Genomic DNA, 25,020 nt, shown 5'->3' on the forward strand with positions numbered 1-25,020 from the left:
TGAATCTGTTTTGTTTGGTGTTTTTCTTATTACGCTAATTGTAAATGATTCGTAATCCTGACAGCTGCAAATAGCGCGCCTCGCCGAAATGCATATTTTACAGAGAGATTAAGCAGAGATCAAGACCTGCTTTAGATTGTCCTGCTTCAAAATAGCTCCCGATGCCCTAATAAAGAGGACGGCACCAAGCTCAAGCTGGATTTCAAGGCAGGACATTATTGAATATTGTGAATTTAAATGAACTATTTTATGCATGATATAGAATGAATACTAATGTTAAATGAAATTGGATTCATCAGCTCCAATAAAGGGAATACCAGGAGATGTGAAATAGAAAAGGCTGAAATTGAAAACAGCACGCAGCTGATTAAGTGGAAACTAAGAAATAATGAAAAATTGAAGGACTGCATGCAAGGATATGTTAGATTACATTGGTTATCTTAGATTGGCAGATAGAAGGTTTCTCCGTTAACATGTTATCTTGGGCCAAAGATGGTTTTTCCATAGTGTTTCCATAAACCGTGAACTATACATTAAATAGAATATATTCTTAAGTGTCGCGAAACCCCTGTAGTGCTGCTTTTAAAGGCTTAGAGAACTTATGTAGGTACAATACTCTATGGGATTCTAAATGTTTATGAAGCAATACAAAACCTGTGCAATGTTATCAACTATGCACTTTGATGAATGTTACATATGAATACACACTGTATAAGATACGACCAAGACATAGTATACTGTGTATCCACTGTAGTGCACACAGTGATTATCTATCATCTGGAGAGGTGTTATTTCTGGCAGCCACAGATTTAGTATGCAGCATGTACATAGGATTCATACAAATCCCATCCACTTGACACCGTAAATTGCTGCAGGTTGTCCATCATTGATTATGCTACAATTAATTTGCAGCAATTAAGTGTTATGTGTCCCTGGCTTTATTGTGAGATTAAAAATGAATGGGGGGGTTATTTATCAAAGCTTATAGTGGCGCAAGGTCTGGAATTGTAATCATCCCCCATCCCGTTATGACACCTACACACCAAGTGAGCATGGGGTGTCTAGTGGGCTGTAGGGTAGCTATAGACTGCAGCAGTTCCTTGCAGAAGTTCTACGGCAAGTCGGAGCCCCATGGTATGATGTTAAAATAGTTTCATCCTGGAAGAGATTTAGTCTATATTTTTGGTTATGCTTCATACATACAGAGATTCAGTAAGAGCTGATACAGCATAAAAACTTTAATTTTGTGACAAAAAAAGAATAAATATATGACACAAAATAGTGGTAAATCACTAAATATCCCTATAGCCGAAATAACATATTATGAAGAATTGAGGAATAAAGAGGGAAGTATATAGAGGGATAACCTACTGTTTAAAAGACTTCAAGTATGTAAGAAGTTGGTGCTTTGCCAACACTTTGCTAAATATAAACCACAGAGGCCTCCAGGTCTCCTACCTCATTTGTCTGCTGGACACAGTTATTCTAGCACACTGCGAAATGCAACAAATTTTACCAACTGTACTCACCAGGGACAAGCTATTGTATTTCTGTCAGTACTCTACGTTATTATGTTTCTGTTGTTAACTTGTTGTCTTCTGGATTACATGAGTGATTTACGTAATCCTTTTCTAAGCACTGGAACTTACAGAAGTTAAAACTCTACTAATAGTTAAGTATTTTTCTGTTAAGTACTACAAATAGTAAAAGAGTAAAAAGAGAATATACTGTCTGTTACGGTCCACAGACAACAGAACTAGAGTCTCTATGAGTCTCTAGAGTCACCGCGGTAGATGTAGATGGTACTAGCCGACACCCGGGACCGGAGTCTAAGTGGCACCTGGTCTTCGCCAGAGCCCACCGCAAAGCGGGATGGTCTTGCTGCCGCGGGGTGCCACCAGGTCATTCCACAGGTGTGACTAGGCCTGCGGTGGCAGCCAGAGAAACAGGGGGGTGTAAAACACAGTCCGAGCCTGGGGTGACATCAGGAATGCGGCTTGAAAGGATGAGCTAGAACTCACGGCAGGCAAGCAGGCAATAGCTGGAACAGGACCCAGGCGGGCAGGAAAGGAGATGTCCTTGGAGGCTTGGAGGCATCTGGAAACGCTGGGAACACGGGAGCCACCAGGAGCATCTGGGAACGCTGGAGACAGGAAACACCGAGGTGTCTGGAAACGCTGGAGGACAGGAGCGTCTGGGAATGCTGGAGACAGGAAACATGGAGGCGTCTGGAAACACTGGAAGAACAGGAACACCTGGAAATGCTGGAGACAGGGAACACAGAGGTGTATGGAAACGCTGGAAGGATAGGAGCATCTGGGGATGCTGGGAGGGCTTTCTTTTCAATAGGAACCGCTGAGGGAAGGGAGGTGTGGAAACCTTGGAAGTTCCTTGTAGAATACTGGAGACAGGAGTGTCTGGGAACGCTGAAGACAGGAAACACTGAGGCGTCTGGAAATGCTGGAGGAACACAGGGAACATTCAAGCGTCTGGAAAAGTTGGAGGACAGGAGCATCTGGAAACCCTGACGGGCTTTCTTCTTCAACAGGAACCGCTGTGGAAAGCGAGGTCTGGAAACCTATGAAGTTCCTTAGAAATGCTGAAGATCCGGCCAGGAAGCAAGGTAGGTGCCGGATTATAAGGGCGAGGCTGGATTGGCCAGCTCCAATCAGGAGGACGCTGGCCCTTGAAGACTAGGAGAGCTGGCACGCAATTGACCTAGAGAGGCCTGGAGCTAGGATGCGCCCTAGTCGGGAAGCAAGAGCGCTGGAGAGGTAAGTCCGGGCCGGGGGTTCTGCGCCACATGGAAGGGCACGGCTGTACCCGTGATCCGTACCGAGGCTCACGGGTGCAGCCATGAAATACTGTCATCATCAAAAAAATAATAAAACTATAGTTCTAATTTATTTGTATTTGTTTGAATGCATTGCCATGCCAGGATCAGACTTGTTCACAAGATCGCATTTGCGAAAAATTAATCAATATAGTGTTTTTCTTTACAATGTGTGTTGTATCCACATTTTCACTGCAAATTTTCAGCATGGTCTATTTTTATCCATCTAGAAGTGGCTTATTTCCAGAGGAGTAAAAGAACATGTTTAGATCTGTAGTGCGACCATCATATGCATATGACTTTGGGAATATGAAATGGTATTTGGCGGAAACACCCATCCTGCCTGTGTCAACACTGGCTTAGTAAGATGTTGTGTTGCACAATGGTACCAGCCGTTCTACAATACATGACTGCATTACGTTACTTACAGCAATTTAGTAACTCAGATTGTAAAGCTCAAAAAAAGGCATTGATGCAAATAGTTCTCATATTAAGAGAAGAAACTCCTTCCCAATTCTAAATCTGACAAACAGAATATATCCCTGCATTAATAACTCATTTCTAGTAACCTTCTAGCTATAGCATGTGATGCCTTTACAGTTAAAAGAGACATCTAAACTCTACAAAGACACATGACACAAATTGTCATCCCATCACCTATCACCACGGTCCTGCCCCTTCCTAGCTTTGGACACTCTGCACTTGTTCTTAGCTGTAGGGTGCTGCTGCTATTTAGGGGTGTGAAGACCTTGCAGGCTGCTTCATGCCAATTTTGTGCATGTGCTATATAAACAACCTGCCCCACCAGAAGCTGAAAATTATTGTATGTAAAATGCTGCTAATGGTGATATTTTTCTGGTGCAATTATATGGTCTTTTACTGTTTTGACTCTTGGCTTGTTTATTGGGCTTTCCGAATCTTTGCTACCTGCCCTGACCTTTTACTTGGATGAATACCATGACCTTGGATTGCTCATTGATCACTTCCCTGTATAATTCTCAGTGTCATGCTCTGTTGACACAGCTACACATCTACACAGGGACTACTTTCAGAGTTAGCGGCCTGGTGGTTTCCTGCAGTGAAGTCCAGACTGAAAGGACTAAAATATCAGTATTAGAAGTGTCTCAGAGTCAAACAAAGGTAGGGACTAATTAACTGTCCAAGTTACTAATGGCTGTATAAATAGGCTGTTTGCTCCCTTCAGGTCCTGTATCATGTGACTAACAATGAGACATTGTAACTGACACATAGCAGGATATTTTTATGGGGTTTCTGCCTTTTTTAATGTTGCTCCTACCGCCTATTCTCCTTTCCGACCCATTTATTAGTAGTCTGCATCAGAAAAAATCTGATTTTCTGCCTTTTCTGACTCATTTCCGCCAAGGGAAAAGGGAATATTATTGGCTAAGTGCAACAAAATTAAATATGTACAGGTAGTCAGGAACCAAACTGGTAAAGGTAAGAACACTCTATATAAATGTCCCCCATTGTGCTCCAGCCCTGACATTCCCTTTGCCGTGCACAATGCACCAGATAGCCCTGCTAAATGCCCCCCTCTAAGTCTGTTAGTTTGAGAATCTGACTTCTGACCACATGACATAGCAGAAGCCCAGCCGACATTACAATATACATCACAGATCATTCTTAAAGTAAAGTAATTTTTGTAGAATGACATTTTAAACTTTGTGACAATTTTTTTTCTTAAAGAAAATTAAACACTCTAAAAAAAAAAACAACAAAACCTAGAAATACTTACCTAAGCTCTTATTCATCTGGATCCTAGCTAGTCTTAACACATCGGGATCACCTATAATAGAAAGTTATAATTAGCAGCATGGACCGCGAGGACAAGATGTCCAGTCACTCCAGGCTGCTAATTATGCACTTCCCTCTCCAATGTTGGGAGCATGCAGAGATAGGAGACGTCACACAAGAGGTGGCCTCTTGCAAGATGTCACCTCCCTCTCCCAGCATGGGAGAGGGAGGTGGCGAGGGCGTGCATAATTAGCAGCACGGGGTGCCGGACATCTTGTCTCCGCACTCCGTGCTGCAAATTATAAGTTTTTCTTCTAGGTCATTCCGGCGCATCAAGACAAACAGCACCAGGTTCAAGATGGAGAGGAGCGGGGATGAGCTCCTGGTTTTTTTTGTCTTTTGAGTGGTCAATTTTCTTTGACAATTGGAAAAGTTGAACTATTATCGCTTCAAAATAAATTTGAAGTAGTTATTTAGTATTTTATTTAGTAGTTATTTAGTTATAATAATATAAATAATGTGTGTAAATAATATAGATATGCTAATAATATAGATATAAATATGTAATAAAATCCTCCTCCAACTTGCATGGTACAATGTTTTATGCAATTCTACAATTGAAAAGTTAATACTGTGGGAAATGTAACATTCAGGTTGATATAAGTCACCATGCAGGTACTTACCAGTCGACAACCTTCAAGGGAACTGACTAGCTGAGCATTTTGACAAGACAGAATGGATCCTGCCAAATTGAGCATGACACAAACAGCAGAGAGCAGCATAAAAAAGGTTATCTGAAAGTAAATCACAAATCGCAAATTAGTAAAAGAACATCTTAAACCATGTGCAAAAAATAAGAATTTGCTAATTACATTCACAGAAAGGTTTCATGTGGAATATCATAGTTCTATGGCTATGTTCTTGTTTGTTCAGTTGTATTAATAAAGAACAGATGCTTAAATCACATCTACCACCAGGATGAAGGATTGTAAACCAAACATACAGACATACTGGTATGTGCCCCCTCTGTCAGGATCTGCTGTTCTTTTAGCATCCTTGTTTTTAAGAAAAGGGGGGCTTTACATTATGCAAATGAACCTGAGGGGCTCCAGGCTCCATTAACTGCTATGGAGCCTGGAGCCCCTCAGGCTCATTTGCATACATTTTTCTTAAAAACTAGGGCATAAGAAGCTAAAAGAAGAGCAGATTATGTCAGAGAGGGTGCACACTAGTATGTCACTGTGCTTGGTTTACAATCCTTTATCTGGTGATGCATTTAAAGGGTTATTACAGGATTTAGAAAATTGATCACATATCTGACACACAGTACCCTTGGTGATCAGCTGCTGGAAGTAGTGGAAATACTCATCTAAGGTCCCTTGTGCTTTACATGTTGGCAAGTGCCAATGTGGGTTTTATGGGGATGGCACACTGAAACATTCATTTCTATAAGCTCATGCACATGACTGTGTTTTTCACCTTGTGGAAAGTATAGAAAACCTTAGTGCAGGTCCTATTCCTGCTGCAGGCTGTTCCAATAGAAATCTTTGGGAATTTGACACAGGTGTCATCTGCATGTAATCCAAATTTATGGATACATTTCTACGTAACATAACCATGTGAGCCTTTAAGCGGTTGGAACAAGCTAGTAAAGTTTTCCAGCCTTCTGTGCTTTTTGTGGATGCAGAAAAAGACCGCTTTTGCGGCTCCACAACATATAACACACTGATGACATACTAAATGAAAGAATGGACCACTGATCAACTGTTTGTGACCTGACAACAGAACACGCTAATGTGCAGGTAGCCTTAGGTCAAACTTGGGTTGGGAAAACTTGGTCTCTTTGTCTCACAGATTTACGTGGCTCAGCAGAACTAATCTAAAATGCTGAGTGATGTCATCTACACCGCAGTTTATGGCACTGTGAACCTGCCCTCAATAGAACTTTCTTTAGCTCACGCCTTAAGAATAAAATTTTAATATACTGAATAGAATGATACCATATAAAGAGTCTGTCATTCTTTGACCTAATGAGGATGCAAGTACCACGAGGCATTGGGGCTATTTTATATTAGGCATTATTTATATCTTTCACTTGTATAATATGATAATCTTATAGAAAGCAAGATAAGCCTCTGGCCCTAGTGCCGATGCTTAAAAAAAGTCTGCAATTACATGTAAGTCCCAAAATCCTGAAATGCCTTACTTACTTACTTTAGAATGTTTCTCCAACAGCAGAAAAGACAGAACATCTGATTTATAACCTTTTTTAATGCTAACAGCTTTGCTTTGCCTTTGTACTCAATTGTATTCCACATGTGTCTCTATGAACCGTCAAAATCTACAAGCATTTCAGTAATGGACTGAGATGCTAAATAGCAATTCTGTATCAAGCTACAGATGTGACCTGTGCACTGGTTGATACTGAATCACAGCATTTCAGCTATAAAAAGTATTAATGAGCTATACATCTGTTTTCGGTTGATGTAAAAGGAATATTCTGGGACATACTATAGAACGCTAGTCATTTCATGTGGTACCAGCTTTCATACATAATTAGTTACTGTACTCTACTGGATGTCTACAGCATTTGTCTGAACAAAGAGATGGTCAAAATATTTTATATTAGTCTGGTATAGTCATTCTGCTTTATCTCATCTTACATCATAAAGTGTAGTAGTAAAGTCAGGTCTTAGACGGGTTCTAGAGATCTCGTAAAAATGAGCTCTAAACATTTGTAATATACTTTATGCCATAACTCAGTTCCAAGATTTGTAGGCTGCTGACTGGTATTGCGCACATACACATGATGATATACTGTAGCGTTGTATATGTTTATGATACTTTAACCAAAACGCACCAATGAAATGCTAGCAGAGCCTGCTTTGACATTTTAGACAACCTATCTTAAAGGGAACATGTCAGTAGACTTGTGGCCTTTATACTGCCAGTAGACCTTCGAGCAGCTGGGGCTTAGGGTCCCAAAACTATTCACTTTACAGCTATTGGTTGCTGGATTTTGATGTTTCCAGAGCACAAAGGCAGCACAGAGTCTTGTGTGTTTTTAGCCGTTTCAGAACACTGACACAATGAAGACAAGGTCAGTAGGCCAATACTGCAGACCCAGTAAACTTATCTAAGGGTACATACAATGGGGCACAGTCATCGGAGTTCACATAAAGTGCATTGTCCGATGATAATGCACTGTGTGGCGATTCACAAAAATTGTGCGCCCGAAATCATGCATGTGCAAGTTCAATATCCTTTTAGTGGTGCATCTAAGTGCTAGGGTTTGCAACACAATTTGAAAGTTTAATACAGCCCATGGTCCGAATCAGTTGGACATTCTGACAGCACACCCCCTAATTTGTGTGGCATGGGAGCCAGAGCAGCTGCTCCCCAAAAATGTTGTGTGTGCCAAAATCCCAGTGCACCTACTACTTATACACCTGTACAAGGCAAAGACGGTACACAGTCCGACAAAAGTGTGCAGCGCGTAAAAGAGCCCCAGTATCTCATTGTCAATGCACACTCATTGCTTGATAGAAGGCTTCAAAGCCAACTTTATGAATTATCATGGAGTAAAAAATAGGTCGACCACACCTTTCACTTATACAGTTTGGGCAGGAGGGATTTGTTGAAATATTTAAAGGGCTTACCACAGGTCATTTAGTAGACGTTCCTAAGTGGGGTTTACAATTTTTCTGCAAATGGGGATGCATCTTTATTAAAGAAAACCATTGTCAGACAAACCATAAGGTTTCCACTTAAACTGAAGTCCCAAGAGTAAAACTTTAGCACAAGTGCGATATAGCAAGAATTATCAGCAATGGATTCTACTTTCTGAAAATGAATCCAGAATAGAGGTTATAGCAGTACCTCCCACTGCATGACCTAGAATCCAGCCCCAACCCTGAGGGTCAACTGCTCTTAGACACAGTTCTCTAATGACTAATGAAAAACCTGTCAGCAAGGGTCAGATCAGTTATATATTGAAGTTTAGTAATATTCAGATTACTGCATAGCCATAACCAACGCATTGCTTAAAATAGAAAATTACTGTACTTACTGTGCCTGTCATTGTACTTACATTTTTTCCTTTAACTCCAAGCTGAAACAATACTTTTATTCTAAATATCAGTGCTCTCCTTTCTGATAATTAGGAACAAAAGCTTCCCTTTTCTTTTATGGAATTTCTTTCATTTATGTTTTTAACTGCGGCTGCCATTAACCATGTGGCAGGCTGCCAAAACAAGGCTCTCTCCCCCATTCCATTTGTAGCTTCCAAATCATATCATTTGTGCATTGTAATAAAAGAACGTAATGTCAAAGTTCTCTGCCAATCTGAATTGAATTATAAAGGGTGCCTCATGCTAATGTATCTATTTCATTTGTGTAGCCGCCTTTGTAAAGGAAAGTTATAAATGAGGTCTAATTTTCTTCCTACCACCTACAGCAGTAACCAAGAACACCACTGCATATCATTGTGATGTGAAATAACGGTTATGTAGGGGTTTCATTTGAGAAACGGAGGAGTTGTTTAACCATTGTATTTAAAGAAAATGCTTTGCATGGGTTAGTAAATCAATGCTATGTGCAGGAGTCCTGCTAAAAACCATTTCTTAGGCTATTAAGAATTAGCAGGTACATATGCGCGGGTAACAGTGTAATCCATATTACTGTGATAAAAGGGTTTTTTTTAGCACTGAACATATTTTAGTCTAAAGTAGGGCTTATTATTAAAAAAAATTACATTCACATGATCAGAACATTCAGTCACTGACCTCAATGATACTAATATCTAATACGTTATCATACTGCTAAGACCAGAGACTGGCTGCAGCATTTACATGAGTCTATGGCTTATCACTGCAGAAGGAACGTCAACAAAAATATAAAGAGACCACCAAAATAGCAACATTAGAACAGCAGAGATTTATCAGATGCGTGCAGGTACATGTGGGATAGAGTTGGCTTATGTACTGTAGTCTGAACAGAGTTTCATCTTTTAAAGGTTGGGAAAGACCAAGATGAGTCCTTCTGTACTTTGGTAGTGTTAACAGCAACATGTTGTTATTTTCATTTCAGTATGGAGAAAGTAAAATATTTAAGTTACTATTATACTGAACCCACAATTTATTAGAGGAAAACTGCTCTATTGAAAGGAACCTCTAGTAATCATGTGGGCTGCCCTACATTCAAGATGATGTATGGTATGCTATAGCACATTTGTCCCCTGATGTTGCAGCTGGACCTTAGTTGCCACAGTTGCATCTCAGCTGACCCTATAAAAGCTTGAATGGTGATTTATCTGGTATCCAAGAAGGCAATAGAAATGTTGCAATATGGCCGCATCATTCCTAGGAAACTTGCTGTGTGTACAGCAGACTAACGTACTCAAAAAATTCCAGTTGGAAGAGCAAGATATGTACCCTTGGGATGGTTTACATGTATGGTTAAGCTTTCCTTCATTACTTGAGGTGTCCGTAGTTTTCTCTTCAAAGTATCGTACCATTAGTTGGGGGAGTGTGCTGCTTCACAACAAATGCAAGATTGAAGCACTGCCCACAAGGCCTCCAAACTTTAACCCAACTGCAGTTTCCCAAACTAAACTTGGAGATGAACACTAATGATGATAAGGTTCCAGTATGTAGGCTTCTTGCTTAGTATACAACTGAGAAATAAGGTAGAAGGATTTTTTTGTCAATTATAAGTCAAGTAAAGCACATGTTGTCTGGATGGAGCAATGAAGCTGTAGGAGCTGCTCATGCAGGTAAGTGGATCAAACAATACTGTCTAGTGATGTTCGGGGCATTCCATTGCCTTTACACATAGTGTTCACTCAAATTACCACTGTTCTCAAATCAATTTTACACCTAGGTGAAAATGGGCTGGATGACAGGCAATGATGTTTCCCTTCTTAAAGTTTGTCGACCATAAAAAGTATCTTTGCATGCATCACAAAGTCTAGCAGTCTAAGATCTCTCAAGAGGCGCACTCTCTAAATGTATCCACGTAAAGCCTTTTTGTGGGGCAGCAGAGGAAGCACCTTGAGGCAAGAAGAAATGTCTATTAAGACTATTCCTATAATTATTTACATATCTGCATAAGACATAACTGTACGCCAAGTTTTACATTGCATGCAATATAAACATTTTTAGCCTTGTACATAGTGTTTTTTAAAGAGTTGGGTATATCTTTAGCTTAGGCAAGCATGCATGTGTTGTTGATTGGGTGAGGGGATATTGTGCTCCCAGACAACTCTGTGCAGAGGCTTATCTATTGTGTGAACAATAGATCAGGCAAGTCAAGTTTAAATATGTCTGATCCATTTTTCAGCCAAAATCTCCTCTTGAGCAAGAGTTTGGACATTCCCAAACGCACTAGGTGGTCAGCCGGTTTAGTTAACATTTAACTAACTACTTAAATAGATAAAACTGTTGAAGTACCAGCTCTATTGTAATCAAGAATACCCCTTCAATGTGTTAGTTATGATCTGTCTAGACATGTCATGCAATGCAAATACCGTGTTTTACACGACTGTTGATCTGTCAAATCAAAATATTTGATAATAAAAGGTTGTGTTCTTTAAAACATTAATTTTGCTGGAAGATCTCCAATAATAAGTCAATTACAGGATATCCTTCCAAATCACCAATGTTTTGTTATAAATAAAGGGGTTTTGTACAATATCAATTACAAACCCATATAATAGGGGATAGTGTCTCATAGGTGCAGTTCTCCACTGATTATGAGAACAGGGGTCCTGAGCTTATTGAATGGACAGTCATACATGTGAACTCATATCCCATTCTATGGGACTGTCAGAATAATGTATTTGGTTTCTGTTTAGCCGTTCTATAGAGATTTTAATTTAGTGGCAGCATGCATGATCTCAGCTTCATTTAAACATGTGATCTGAAGGTTCTTAATGGGGAGCTAGGGGCCAACACATTGATCAGTAATGTTTCTCTTATCCTGCTTGGTTGCAATTAGAGATAGGCAAATCTATTTGACGATTCATAGATTCGGTACGAATCAGACGATTTTCAGGCACTGAATCGAATCCTAATATTTTCTCATTTGCTTCTGAGAAATATTACATATAAAGTAATAATGGAATAATGGATTATTTAACCCCTTGCCGTCTAAGGCACTTTTCCCCTTCCTTACACGGCCCATCTTTTCAAATCTGACATGTGTCACTATTCGAAGTTATACATAACCAATTGATTTTGAGACTGTTTTTAAATGTACTAACATTGTACTTCATGTTAGTTGAAAAAAAAAATTAGTGATATGTTTTGCATTCATTTATGAAAAAAATTTATATTTGGCGAAAATTTTTAAAAATTCTTGTTTATCGAGATTCTAAATTTTATATTTTCTCAACACATTACATTTATGTCTGCTTTTTGCTGGCATGTATTCCTCTCTTTTGTGTAGGATGTTATGAGGCTTAGAACTTTAGAAAAAATGCTAAATCATACTTTCAAGTCACTTTGAGAGTTCTAAATAATAGTAAAACCCTATAAATTGCAGCATTTTAGAAACTTAATCGCTTAAAGTATGAAAACAACTCTTATGAAGTTTGTTAACCCTTTTTTTAACCCTTTTTTTTTACATGGGGTTAAAACCAAATTGTGTGCAATTTTGAGATTTATATTTTGTGGCACTCGCCGACTCCGAGCTGCTATTGGAGCACCCTCTCCGCTTTCCATCATCAGAAGCCCTTTACAAGGCTTGTAGCAGTAGACATGAATAAAAAGCTTAGATTAAAAACATTATTGCAGTAAAGTGAGGGTATAGCACTAGATGCATTTGTATAATTATTATACATAAACTCAGCTAACACGAAAAACAAAACACCTAAGAAACTGCTCCAAAAACCTCATTGACCTGCTCAGTCAGACTATTAGTCTCAGGGTGGAATGCGAGTTTGTCTAGATAGGGAAGAAGTGTGAGTCCTGAACATCTTACAACCTTTTCCCTGCCTACTTGTCAGACCTGTGCTAAACAGGTACTCAGCACGTAAAACCTAAACTACTAAACTAGAACCTTCCGGTGTTTTGAAACTCAATAGACGGATGTCCTGAATAATAAAAACTCCCTTATTTTATGAAATCTTTCAATTATGTATCCTATAATGTTACATGGGCATGGCTCTCCCTAGGAAATAAAAAAGGCATATGCAAAGTCCATTACAATTTCTAGTCTAGTTCTAGCCGATCCTTTGCTTAAATGGTCATTTTTGGTACCCTTGCCACTATTCACATAATCTAAAGTGCACTTTTTTAATCACAAAACCAATGGACAAATATGAACCAGTTTCGTCTTGAGTACATTAGGTAAGTGATAAATCAGTGTACTTGCTTATTTATATTCAAGCTAAAATCCAAAGACGTTGCTACCCCAAAGTTTGGGATTTCCAGATGTTGATAATATAGACCTTTAGCTTTTGGCACTGATACTAAAATAAGTACATTCCAGCGGCTGTGTAACAAAAAATTCAACAGATGGGATGTTAACAGAATACATAAAATATTGGGTTAAATTATGCTTATAAAGTACCTTAAAAAGATTGAAACGCAACTACAAAGGCTACTGTTCTACCATAATATGAAAATCTCCTGAAACTGGATCTGGCAAACACTAAAAGCCTTGAAATAAAGGCTGAAGGAAAATGAGCCATCTGGTTAGTCAAATGTTTTTTTATTATTGTTATTTGGATCTAAACTGGGACATATCTTACAAGAGGCATTGGGGACAAAAAAAATCATATTTATGGTATACGTATGGTTCTAAAAGCTGTCCGCCAATGCATTGCTGCCCAGTGCTCCAAATTGTTAAAGGTTAGGACCATTGGCTGAAACGTCCGGAAACTTTTGTAAATGTTCCAAACCTGAACTTGGCATTGCTTTCAAAGCTATTAGAACATTGTATTATATTATTTATTTTGCTTTTGCTATTGTTGTTGGCAACACCTGGCTGCTCAATACAGCAACAATTCTGCCAATGCTTTTTGTGGTAACATTTCAGATACTTACATACTAGTGCATGTGCTTTCAAACATTTTAAAATGAACTATCAATGTTTTATATTTAAATTGAAAAACCAATGAAAATATATCACAATATAAAATATATATTTGATTATTTAAAGGCACTTAGAGTATTGGTTAGCAATATGATGTGGCTCTCTTATTTTGAACAATATGACCCTATTATGTAGGCACCGAAATACAGTATTACCTTACAATTGTTTTACAGTATTACTGAGGAGTCTACCCTTCCAATTAATTAAAATGTTATATTTACATGTCCTCTGTACTTGTGTCTTGGTACTTACTGCTCTCTATGCCCCTGCTGCTTCCATACCTCCTCGGTTTACTATATTAAATGGGTGTTTCCTGACAACAAAATAAAACTAGGGAATGTGGATCAGCCAATCACTGGTCGGAGAGGCGACTTTCCTCAGCCAGGAGTCATCACTCCAACTCAAGAATGGCTGAGCTGCCTCCCTTAGTGTTTTCTGTGGTGTAGGAGGGCAGCCAGTAAGTCCATGGCAGAGGTACTGAAGTGGGGGAACATGTGTCTAACATTTTAGGTTATATAAAACCAGATATTTAGATGAGGAAGAACATAACTATGATTAGAAAAAAATCAGGAACTCCAGCGAAGATACAAAATGAGGTATCAAAAAATAACAAAAAACATTAAAAACTAACTTTTAATCGAACGATTAAAAAGCCATGTGCACATGGAAGAAAAAAGAAAAAGCCACACATGCCACTATGACTAAGGATTAGTTTCCGAAACACATCAATGGCTTTTTCTTTTTTCTGGCACATGGCTTTTTAATCGTTCGATTAAAAGTTTTTTTTTATGTTTTTTCTCATTTTGTATCTTCGCAGGAGTTCCTGAATTTTTTATATACATGTGTCTCAGAGCGGCCTGACTCCCACGCTCCATGCGATTGATTTTCTACCGGCATCTGAATGTTTGGTAAGCTGAAAAAAACTCTTGCTGTTCACAACTATGATTAGGACTGTGTAACTTAGTGGAAACTAGTGGCACTATCTGAAAAAGGTAACGCAGCCAACATCACAAATTTGGCAAGATGCCTCCACAGACCTTGTTCATGCCCTGATTCTGTCACCCAAGAATAGTGTTACAGTAATTCTGTTGTATGATCTTAGTACAGTAGCTTAAGAGCAATATATATATATATATATATACAGGTGGTCCCCTACTTAAGAACACTCGACTTACATATGGCCCCTAGTTACAAACAGACCTCTGGATATTGTTCATTTATTGTTCTTTAGTCCTAGGCTACAATAATCAAATGTGGCTGTAATAAAGCTTTAGTGTTAATATTGATTCTTATGGCAACCCAACATTTTAAAAATCGAATTGTCACAGAGACCAAAAAAGTTCTGGCTGGGATTACAATGATACAATATACAGTTCTGACTTACATACAAACTCAACTTAAGAACAAACCTACAGACCCTATCTTGTATGTAACCCGGGGACTGCCTCTATATATATATATATATATATATATATATATATATACACTCACCAGCCACTTTATTAGGTACACCTGTCCAACTGCTCGTTAACACTTAATTTCTAATCAGCCAATCACATGGCGGCAACTCAGTGCATTTAGGCATGTAGACATGGTCAAGACAATCTCCTGCAGTTCAAACTGAGCATCAGTATGGGGAAGAAAGGTGATTTAAGTGCCTTTGAACATGGCATGGTTGTTGGTGCCAGAAGGGCTGGTCTGAGTATTTCAGAAACTGCTGATCTACTGGGATTTTCACGCACAACCATCTCTAGGGTTTACAGAGAATGGTCCGAAAAAGAAAAAACATCCAGTGAGCGGCAGTTCTGTGGGCGGAAATGCCTTGTTGATGCTAGAGGTCAGAGGAGAATGGACAGACTGGTTCGAGCTGATAGAAAGGCAACAGTGACTCAAATCGCCACCCGTTACAACCAAGGTAGGCAGAAGAGCATCTCTGAACGAACACTACGTCGAACTGTAAGGCAGATGGGCTACAGCAGCAGAAGACCACACCGGGTGCCACTCCTTTCAGCTAAGAACAGGAAACTGAGGCTACAATTTGCACAAGCTCATCGAAATTGGACAGTAGAAGATTGGAAAAACGTTGCCTGGTCTGATGAGTCTCAATTTCTGCTGCGACATTCGGATGGTAGGGTCAGAATTTGGCGTCAACAACATGAAAGCATGGATCCATCCTGCCTTGTATCAACGGTTCAGGCTGGTGGTGGTGGTGTCATGGTGTGGGGAATATTTGCTTGGCACTCTTTGGGCCCCTTGGTACCAATTGAGCATCGTTGCAACGCCACAGCCTACCTGAGTATTGTTGCTGACCATGTCCATCCCTTTATGACCACAATGTACCCAACATCTGATGGCTACTTTCAGCAGGATAATGTGCCATTTCATAAAGCTGGAATCATCTCAGACTGGTTTCTTGAACATGACAATGAGTTCACTGTACTCAAATGGCCTCCACAGTCACCAGATCTCAATCCAATAGAGCATCTTTGGGATGTGGTGGAACGGGAGATTCGCATCATGGATGTGCAGCCGACAAATCTGCGGCAACTGTGTGATGCCATCATGTCAATATGGACCAAAATCTCTGAGGAATGCTTCCAGCACCCTGTTGAATCTATGCCACGAAGAATTGAGGCAGTTCTGAAGGCAAAAGGGGGTCCAACCCATTACTAGCATGGTGTACCTAATAAAGTGGCCGGTGAGTGTACATATATATATGAGTAGCCCATTTTTGTTTGTTTCTCTTGTAGTGGATAACTAGGTAAAACTTTAATGGTATTTAAATTAAAACTAATGGTATTTAAGTGTCATTTAAAATAGGAACAAATTAAAGATTAGCAGTTTGCTGAAAGAAAATAAAATAAAAGTTTTGCATATATTTTGCTAACTCTAAAAAGTTAGCAAAATATATGACAACAAACAACCAGTTTCAGCACCATTGTTGCACATAGGCAAGACTCCACTGAGCAAAAGAGAAAAAAATAGGATCATGAGCAGTGAAAAATTACCAGGGGAATACATACTTATATTGCACCTTGAAGGGAGGGTTGTGCTTTGGACAGCATGAACTGATGAATCTTTCTTTCAGTTGTCAAAATTTTATGCTGATCTTGAGCTCTACACCACTTGTAATAGTGTTCCTGGTGTCATTTAAAAATCAGAATCTCCTCTTTCAAATAGCTTCATGAATGTGATTTCATGTGCTAGAGAACTAGAGATACAGGCAGTCATCTACAGGTTACATCGCCAAACATGAGTCTGACTGCCTGTATCTGAGGTTCTGTAGCACACAGAAACAAAATTCTTATGTTTTTTTTTAAATTGATACCAGAACCATGGTTCGAGGTGCTATGAAGGCCAATATAACGTCACTTGAACTGTCCGCGTCTAGCCTCTCAGGAAGACTTATTTTAGGTAAAAGGTGACTATTTTAGCTGATTTATTTTATTAATAAAAGGATGAGATATAAAAGGGACTGCTAAAAAGATCTAAACATTTTAATGTACTGAAAAATAATAATCATAATTGTATCAATTATTGACAACTGAGTGTTAAATGTGTCCTCCCTGGTAATTTAATTACAGATTTAAAGGAGAAACATCAGAGCAATTGCACAATGGAGAGAATGTGAATATTTGTATATTGTGGTGGCTGGATAATTAATAATAAATCCCATAAAGTAACATATTCTTGCGCGGTTCTGGTGCACAAGCAATTAGCTTTATGGAGAACTGAGAACATTCATTAAAACATGTAATAGTGATTATTAAAGCAGATTTGTAATTTAACCAATATGGGATTCTGCAACAGAAATGCAGATAATTACACTAATGACAAATTCAAGAAATGATGTTACTTGTCAGCCAATTTGTAAAAACAAAGCACTTTCTGAGTACCTTTTATAATGATCATCAATTAATAGTTAGTTTTAAATGATAAAACATACTCAAAGAAAATTTTACAATTTATAGTTCTGATTTTAATCCCTCATTTTCTCAAGTCTTTTTCTGTTTATACACACTGTTCCACTTGAGTTTACACCATGAAAAAACAAAAAATTGAAATGGCACTGTTGGAAATATGACATGATGTGGCTTTATACAGTGTAAGGGTCTTTGTTGACAGAGGAAGAACTAAGCCATATATTTCTAGATTGTAGAGACAGCTGCATGTGATTACAATGGACTGTGCTATTACACCTGGAGGCTAGGCCATCCTGACAACACTAAGGACAGCTGCATGTCATCGCCCCCAGGGGATTCTCCCATATCCTGTGGAAAACAAAGACTCAAGTTACTTGTCCTGCAAGTTTGGGTGATAAGAATATATTGACTCTGCATCATCATCGGATTGGCCAAGACAGTGGTGGAGGTGGGATGATGGGCAAGTGTGTGTAAGCTATGTGTGTATGTATATAAGATGGTATACAGATCTTTAGGTAGAGCACTTCCTTCCCTACCATCTCTCTGTCCCTTAGTTAGTTTACCCTCTATGTATACTCCCCATTATTGTACCCTTAATAAATCTCCTATAAAGATCCATTGAATATTGTTGTTAATTTAATAGTTACTGGCACCCAAATCCAAGTAGATTTTACAGGCACCGATGAGTGATTGTGTAAAAAAAAAAAATATATATATATATATATATATATATATTTAGTAAAAATTTTAATTTATATTTAGTAAAAAAAATATAAATTTAACATTGTACGTTGAAAGTGGACACTATTTAAGCATGTAGCACTACATATGGGCATTCTATGACTTGTATTTTTTATTTTCAGCAGCATTTCTCTCTGCATGATCTGTATCTATTTCTCAATTTTAAATGAGCCGTTGGATGGAAGCAACCTACTATGATGTCTGCTACAGACCATACAGAGAAAATTCAAGATCCTTCCTCCTAATTCACTAAGAAAGTTCATGAAGGTAAATACAGAAGCGTACTGAACAGCTAAGAAGCAAATAAAGCACTTTAGAAAGATAGAAGATCTACTACTAACTGCAGCATTATGGTTATATGCTATGTTTTTTTAATCTTATTTAGCTTCTCCTCCACTAACGTTTCTATATAGTTCTTTAGGCAGAATGTAATATGATTCCTTTATAAGCTGACACCACAACTTGTCTCCCAACTTGTGAAAAGTGCTACATGAAAGGTAAGGTACAAATTAATCTACTGAAGTGGTCCACATATGGAAAGATGCATCAAGTTAGACTCTCATTTACATCTGAAACATCTGCCTCCATCTTTCTAACATTTTGGGTTAATTTTAGGAAATGTTTATTTTTGAAACCCTTGAAGAATAATAAAGATTTGGGTATTAGTTTAAAACTAATATATAGATATCTAGTGCAACACTAGTGTCACGGGTGGTCCCACGACCTATAACGCAGGTCGCGGGTTCCCCCGTGCCCCTCTGTCTCTGCCGCCTGCCCTGACCGGTTGCTGCGTCCCTGACTCTGACCCTGTGCTGCCTGTCCTGACTTCCTGCCTTTCCCCGACTACGAGATTGCCTGCCATTCCTGTACCTCAACTTTGGCTGCCACCTCAGAAAGTCGCACCTGTGGAATGACCTGGTGGTACCACGCCTCAGCAAGTCCAACCCACTTTACAGCGGGCTCTGGTGACAGCCGGGTGCCACCTAGACTCCGGTCCCAGGTGTCGGCTTGTGTCATCGTCTGCGGGGGTTCAGAGGATTCACTACCTCTAAGACGTTCAACTAGCTTAGTCCAGCTCACTATTTGTCCTACTCTTGTCCATTTGTTTCTCCTTTCTATACATCATTTGTACATTAGTTGCATTGTGGTTTTGTCTTTTTCAATGCTGCATATGCCTTGTCCTATGAACTATTCTGCAGGGTTTTTTGTTTTTTATCACACTCCAGCATGGATATAAAAACAAAAATGCATACAGATTTTTCTCTCTCTTTTGCCATTTGCAGGATCACTTTTCAGTTTATAAAAGCAGAACATGTCTTGTGTTGATCAAGCTTTTTCCTGCTATTGTTGCTCTTGCTTTGTTATTAAACAATATAATTAAAGAGCTACATAAAGATATCATAATTTAAGACAGTGATCATTGTTTTGTATCCTTTCCCTAAATCCACTCCCATTTTCTGTGGGACATGCAGTAGTGTTTTATAATATAGGTGGTTTGGGTGGTAGCCTGTGGCCAAACTCTTCTAGGGGCCGATGGCCACCCAAACCACCCACCAAATTTTATATTGAGAAGGAACTTCCCCCCATGAAATCATTGTACATATGTTCCTGCTTTCAATACACATGTACACAAGAGCCATTTCAGGACCTTTGAAAGACCTCCAACGGTCCTGAAACTGTAGATTGAATGAAGGTAGAAGGGACGCATCCTCCATCCTTCATTATCTTAATCCACCACTGGGGACATGTATGAAGATTTGTTGACCAGTATGCCGGTTACTAAAATGTTATAAAATGTTCATTTACAAGGGTGCATTCATATGTTTCATTTTGTAAAATGTAATAACAGAAGCCTAAAGGATGTGTTGCAAACATACAATAATGGTTCATCGTTTATTCAAGTTCATTGAAATCAATTAATGTTTTAACATATTTGTTGACTCCTGCTATTATCCCATATACAAGATTTGTGAGAAGCAATTCGGTGTTTGCAGATTGCCAGATTTGTACTGAATTAATGAAATATGCCGGAGTTTGTAATATTTGCCAAAATTCTGGTTAAAATAAGAAATACAACACTATGGGGAGGAAGCATTAAGACTTAATAACATTCCCCCCGCTGGAGCACTGCACGAAAGATTTACTAAGAGGCTCTTAGCACATCTCGGGCTGCGGACAAGCGCTGCAAAGTAATCTCCACCAGGTCAGACAAGGTGGTGATTTCAACTACAGTCTCCATTGGTTTTCCAACAGAGGCTTTAGTAAATACGGCACCCACCCTGTCATACCACTTTCGCAAAAAATGGCGTTAGAGGTGGAAAACCTGTTAAATTGACTGAAATTTAGCTTTTTACATGCCTCATTCACTAGGTAACAATACATGTTCAAATCCCCCATATAAGTTTTTAAAATACAGAATGATAAGGCCTTACTTCTTATTAATAAAAAAGGATGATATTGGAAGTTTTAATGTCCTAATGATGAAATGTCTTTTTTTCCTCCTTTTTTTTGTTTGTAGCTATTTAACTATCTTCTATATCATCCAATGGCGGCTCTGTAACTACAACCTGTTTGTTAGTTGGAAGTCTTTTCTATATTAGTTAACCCGATACAATTGCCTGCTTTCTTTAAATTTGTTGGAAGGCTGAGAGACACATGAACAGTAAATGATTATCAATAGGCAAAGAAGCTTCTTGCCAAGTAATCAGTGTAGACTCCTACAGAGCACAGTGTGCAGATAAGCCTGGAACAGCCAAGCTAAAAGTATCTGAGATATGCTGCGGTGTGCAGGCAAGATAAGATGAATGTTAATGCTGCCAGAGAAATGGATTTAATGAACAATTATTAGTAGTTTATTGTTTTTTCCTGATACTATTTTTCCAAGACAGACTAATTTTTTTAATTTCACACTGGAAACTCTTAATTTAATTATATTGCAGTAAGAAATGTAATGTAAAGGAGAATAAAAGCTTTTTTATTGGTAAATATTTACAAAAATAAATAATAAAAACAATTGCTTACTAATGTTGCAAATCTAGAAGATAAAAAAATCTTGATAAAGGAATCAGAGAAGCTCATGAAACACAAAGATTTCACAATTGAAGTAAGTAAAATGTGAAGCAAGAAAGCCAGAAGTATGCATGTGGTTGTGGTTCAGTAACATCAAAAGAAGATTCAAGAGGGAACTGCCAGGCCACAACAAGGCCCAAAAGGTGCAGAGGATCACACCCCTTTATATTATAATAATAATAATTATATATATATATATATATATATATATATATATATATATATATATATATATATATTAATAATAATTAAAATAATAAAAACAAAGATAATATATTAGTTGTAGTAAGTAGTAGTAAAACTAGGTTCTCTTTCAGATGAAGAAAGACCGTAACCGTTGACAAGATCAAGGTCACCATCTCCATATTGTATAACTAATGCAAACATGCAGGTAGGAAGAAGTAGGGAAATATACTCCCCCAGTACTGTGTGCCATTGAATGGTCCTGAGTCCGGTGGGGACACATTTCACTTTCCATTAATGATGCTACTAGTGGCTTACACGGGGCTTATCATCTACAGCATATAATTGTTTAAAAAACACATTTTTTTATGTGAACACTGAGAAGCAAAGCTAATCTGTACTAGTTTCATGTAAGTAATTCACAATAAAGATGACAGCCGCTTACATATGCACAGTGTGTGATATCAGAATAATCCAATTCAGAATGTGCCAATATTCAATCTAGCTGCTACATCTGATGTAATACAAGGCACTGTTATATATAACTTTGGGTAGTTCTAAAGGGGGTACCTTAGCCTTCTTCTTAGTCTCTTAAAGTTTACACACATATATATATAGTAATATATAGTGTATATAGTTACATGTAATAAATGATAACACATAAGAAACAAACAATACAGTCACCTGTCTACTGAAATAAATTTACTGAATAAACAACTTTTAACAATGTGATATTTACATTTTTTAAAGCTAATTTCATTACATTTTCTTGTGTATTCAAGTTTACTAAGTAGCATTTATAGCCACATGTTTCCATCTCCTCTATGGCATCAGTGACCAGGGGAACATGCAAGCCAAAAAAATTATAAATAAATATAAAAACTCCATGCAGCTGTGATGGCATAACTAGGAATATGTTGTTGCCATGCTCTAATTACCCAATGAAAATGGCAGGCACATAACACTTTAGAGTAATGGATGTTGATTTAACACCTAATACAATGGAAAAGTAAAGCTTATTCTCTATTGTGTAGGTGTAGCTTTATTCAAATCAGAACTATAGGAGTCTTACTAGAATACAGACACTATTAATACACATTAGACCAATTCCCGTAAGTGAGCTGCTTTCGTTACAAATTACACATTTGGGTAAAGCTATGTCAGATGTGTTCTAAGCAAGACAAGCGCTCTCGGTGGTGTGCTCCTTGGAAGCAAGAAAAAACCTTCATATCATGAGCCCTTTGAACAGCACATAAAACCTGTGACTTGTCGGATGTGACAAGCTCATTGAGAAATTCAATATCCCTCTTGCCAATCAATCATGCTTTTCAATCCCCACTTCAATCAATCACATAAAAATGTCCTGTTCTGTGATAACTACACAAAGGAGCGCACAATGCTGCTGCAGAACTACCATGCCACGCTCTCAAGCTGCACAATGGATGAACTTATCTCTTCTCAGTAAATTCTACAGGCTGTGGCCGTTTATTTTCAGACATGAACAATGGCAGCAATCTATTGTTTCAATCTTTTCCATAGGCATAAATTATTGTGGATGGCGCTCAGCGTGAAGGCGCCATTTCTGCTGCTGTATAATTTAACTCGAACTTAGTTCAAGTTCTTGCCTAGAAAACTTCTGCTTTTAATGTAAGTAACTGTTCTATGCAAGAGAATCTGTAAACTTAAGACAGAAAATTCCAGCCATACATATAAAAGTTGTAGTGGAAATGGAATTTTGTGGTGTATTTATGATCCACTTTTTTACGCAGATTCCATTAGAGAATAGCAGCTTCTGACCTTCAGAAACCTTAAATTGGTAAGGATAGTAGTCTCCAAAATGGCACAGCCAATTTTTAGATTTTTGCAAACAGAATAAAGAAAATACCATTAGAATAATTTACATGTATAAGTATTGCTATTAAAATGGAACCCAGAAGGAGATGTTGTTCCTTGGCAAGGCACACAATGGTGGACAAGCCTTGGAGTCACCATTAGCACCATGGTCTATCTGCCCACAATATGGTTATCGAGATGGGGGCAGTATTATTAATACCCATATTAAAGTAAAAATCTGTACAAAAAATAAGCCACATCTGTAGGGTTTCATGCGTAAACACAAACACAGATAGGTTGAATGCAACTTTTTTTATGAAATGTGGCCGAATAAGTAAATAGTTGGAATAGAAAGTGATGAAAATCTCAGTACCATGCAGAATATGCTGTCACTTTATAAGTTATATAAATGGCATCAGAAAAATAAAAGTGAAGTGTACAAAAGATTATGCTCCGACATTCAGCATCAAGCTTACTTTAAAAACCACTTTTAGGTTTTTGAAAGGTATTCATAGAATTTAGCCATTTGCTGTGACTTGAAAGGTAGTCATGGGATGTCGTGGTTCTTTTTTCTGTTTGGTAAACAGTGATTTCTCTATGCGCACCTATACTCTGCCATTTGTCCTTGGCTGGCATCTTATAAAACAAGTGGCTTACAAGAGATCAGAGTGGCTGACACAACCTTTTTATCATGTTATGGACAATCACAGCATGTTTTGTCCAATCAGAAAAATAAGGGTTAAGCCCCGTTCTCTACGTCTCTGCAGTGGCCAACATAAGCACTTTCCATTAGAAATACTTCAGAAGGAATACATAATATATACAATAAGCTAGTAGTGACTAGAGGCAATGCACTTCTTTGTAAAAGCAAAGAAGTGGAGAATTATTTTCACGTTCTAGAAGAGGAGCCTTTCTTGACTGCCTGTCTTGACTGCCTGCCTATAAAAAAGATGTTAATTTCATTTTAAGTCAGGATAGACAAACAGGAAGCAGAATACATAAACAAAAAGGAATAGTCCAATTGTAGATAGGGCCTGGAGGCCAATATACGGTGCCAGGGTATACACAGCTAGTTAAAGTGCATTGAAGGAAGAATACATAGAAATACTGTATCTCAAATAGGGGCTCAAAAAAGGACAGTCGCTAAAATGTTACATGGACATAGTATAAAGAGTAAATGCTGTATTACCTCAGAGGCCGGTGTATGTTCCCCACACCCCATATATATTAAAAGAGGTGGGAACCTGCCAGTGGATTTTCACAAGCAAAAAGAAGCAATATGCCTAATATTTTTAACAGAATCCATATGAATTCTACTATAGATAAAGGGAATGGTAGTCGAGATCTACAACAGAGATTTTGATGTAGATTTTCTTGCGAAAAATATGTGTGGAGTTTTGTCAATTGAGTTTTTTGTAAAGAAAAGAAACCAGTTTATTTGTGCAAAAACAATATAAAGTAAACTTTTTTTTCTTATCCAGAAGTTATAACTGCAATAGTAAGTGTAGCCTCTTTAGAAGGCTACAGTGTGACCTCAGATGTGTTCCAATATTTTATAACTATACTCTCAAGGTAACACTGCTCCTG

The 25,020-nt window shown here is 38.2% G+C and overlaps 1 protein-coding gene across 1 annotated transcript in view; it reads right to left on the bottom strand.

The window, feature by feature from the left end:
- ENTREP2 (endosomal transmembrane epsin interactor 2) overlaps positions 1 to 25,020 on the bottom strand; it is a 444,140-nt gene that overhangs the window by 170,070 nt on the left and 249,050 nt on the right. Inside the window, exon 3 of the mRNA XM_072148041.1 lies at positions 5,272 to 5,382. Within this exon, the coding sequence (XP_072004142.1) occupies positions 5,272 to 5,382 (111 nt within the window). The remainder of the gene's footprint in view (positions 1 to 5,271; positions 5,383 to 25,020) is intronic.

This window comes from Engystomops pustulosus, chromosome 4, assembly GCF_040894005.1.
Source record: "Engystomops pustulosus chromosome 4, aEngPut4.maternal, whole genome shotgun sequence".
Taxonomy (NCBI): Eukaryota; Metazoa; Chordata; class Amphibia; order Anura; family Leptodactylidae; genus Engystomops; species Engystomops pustulosus.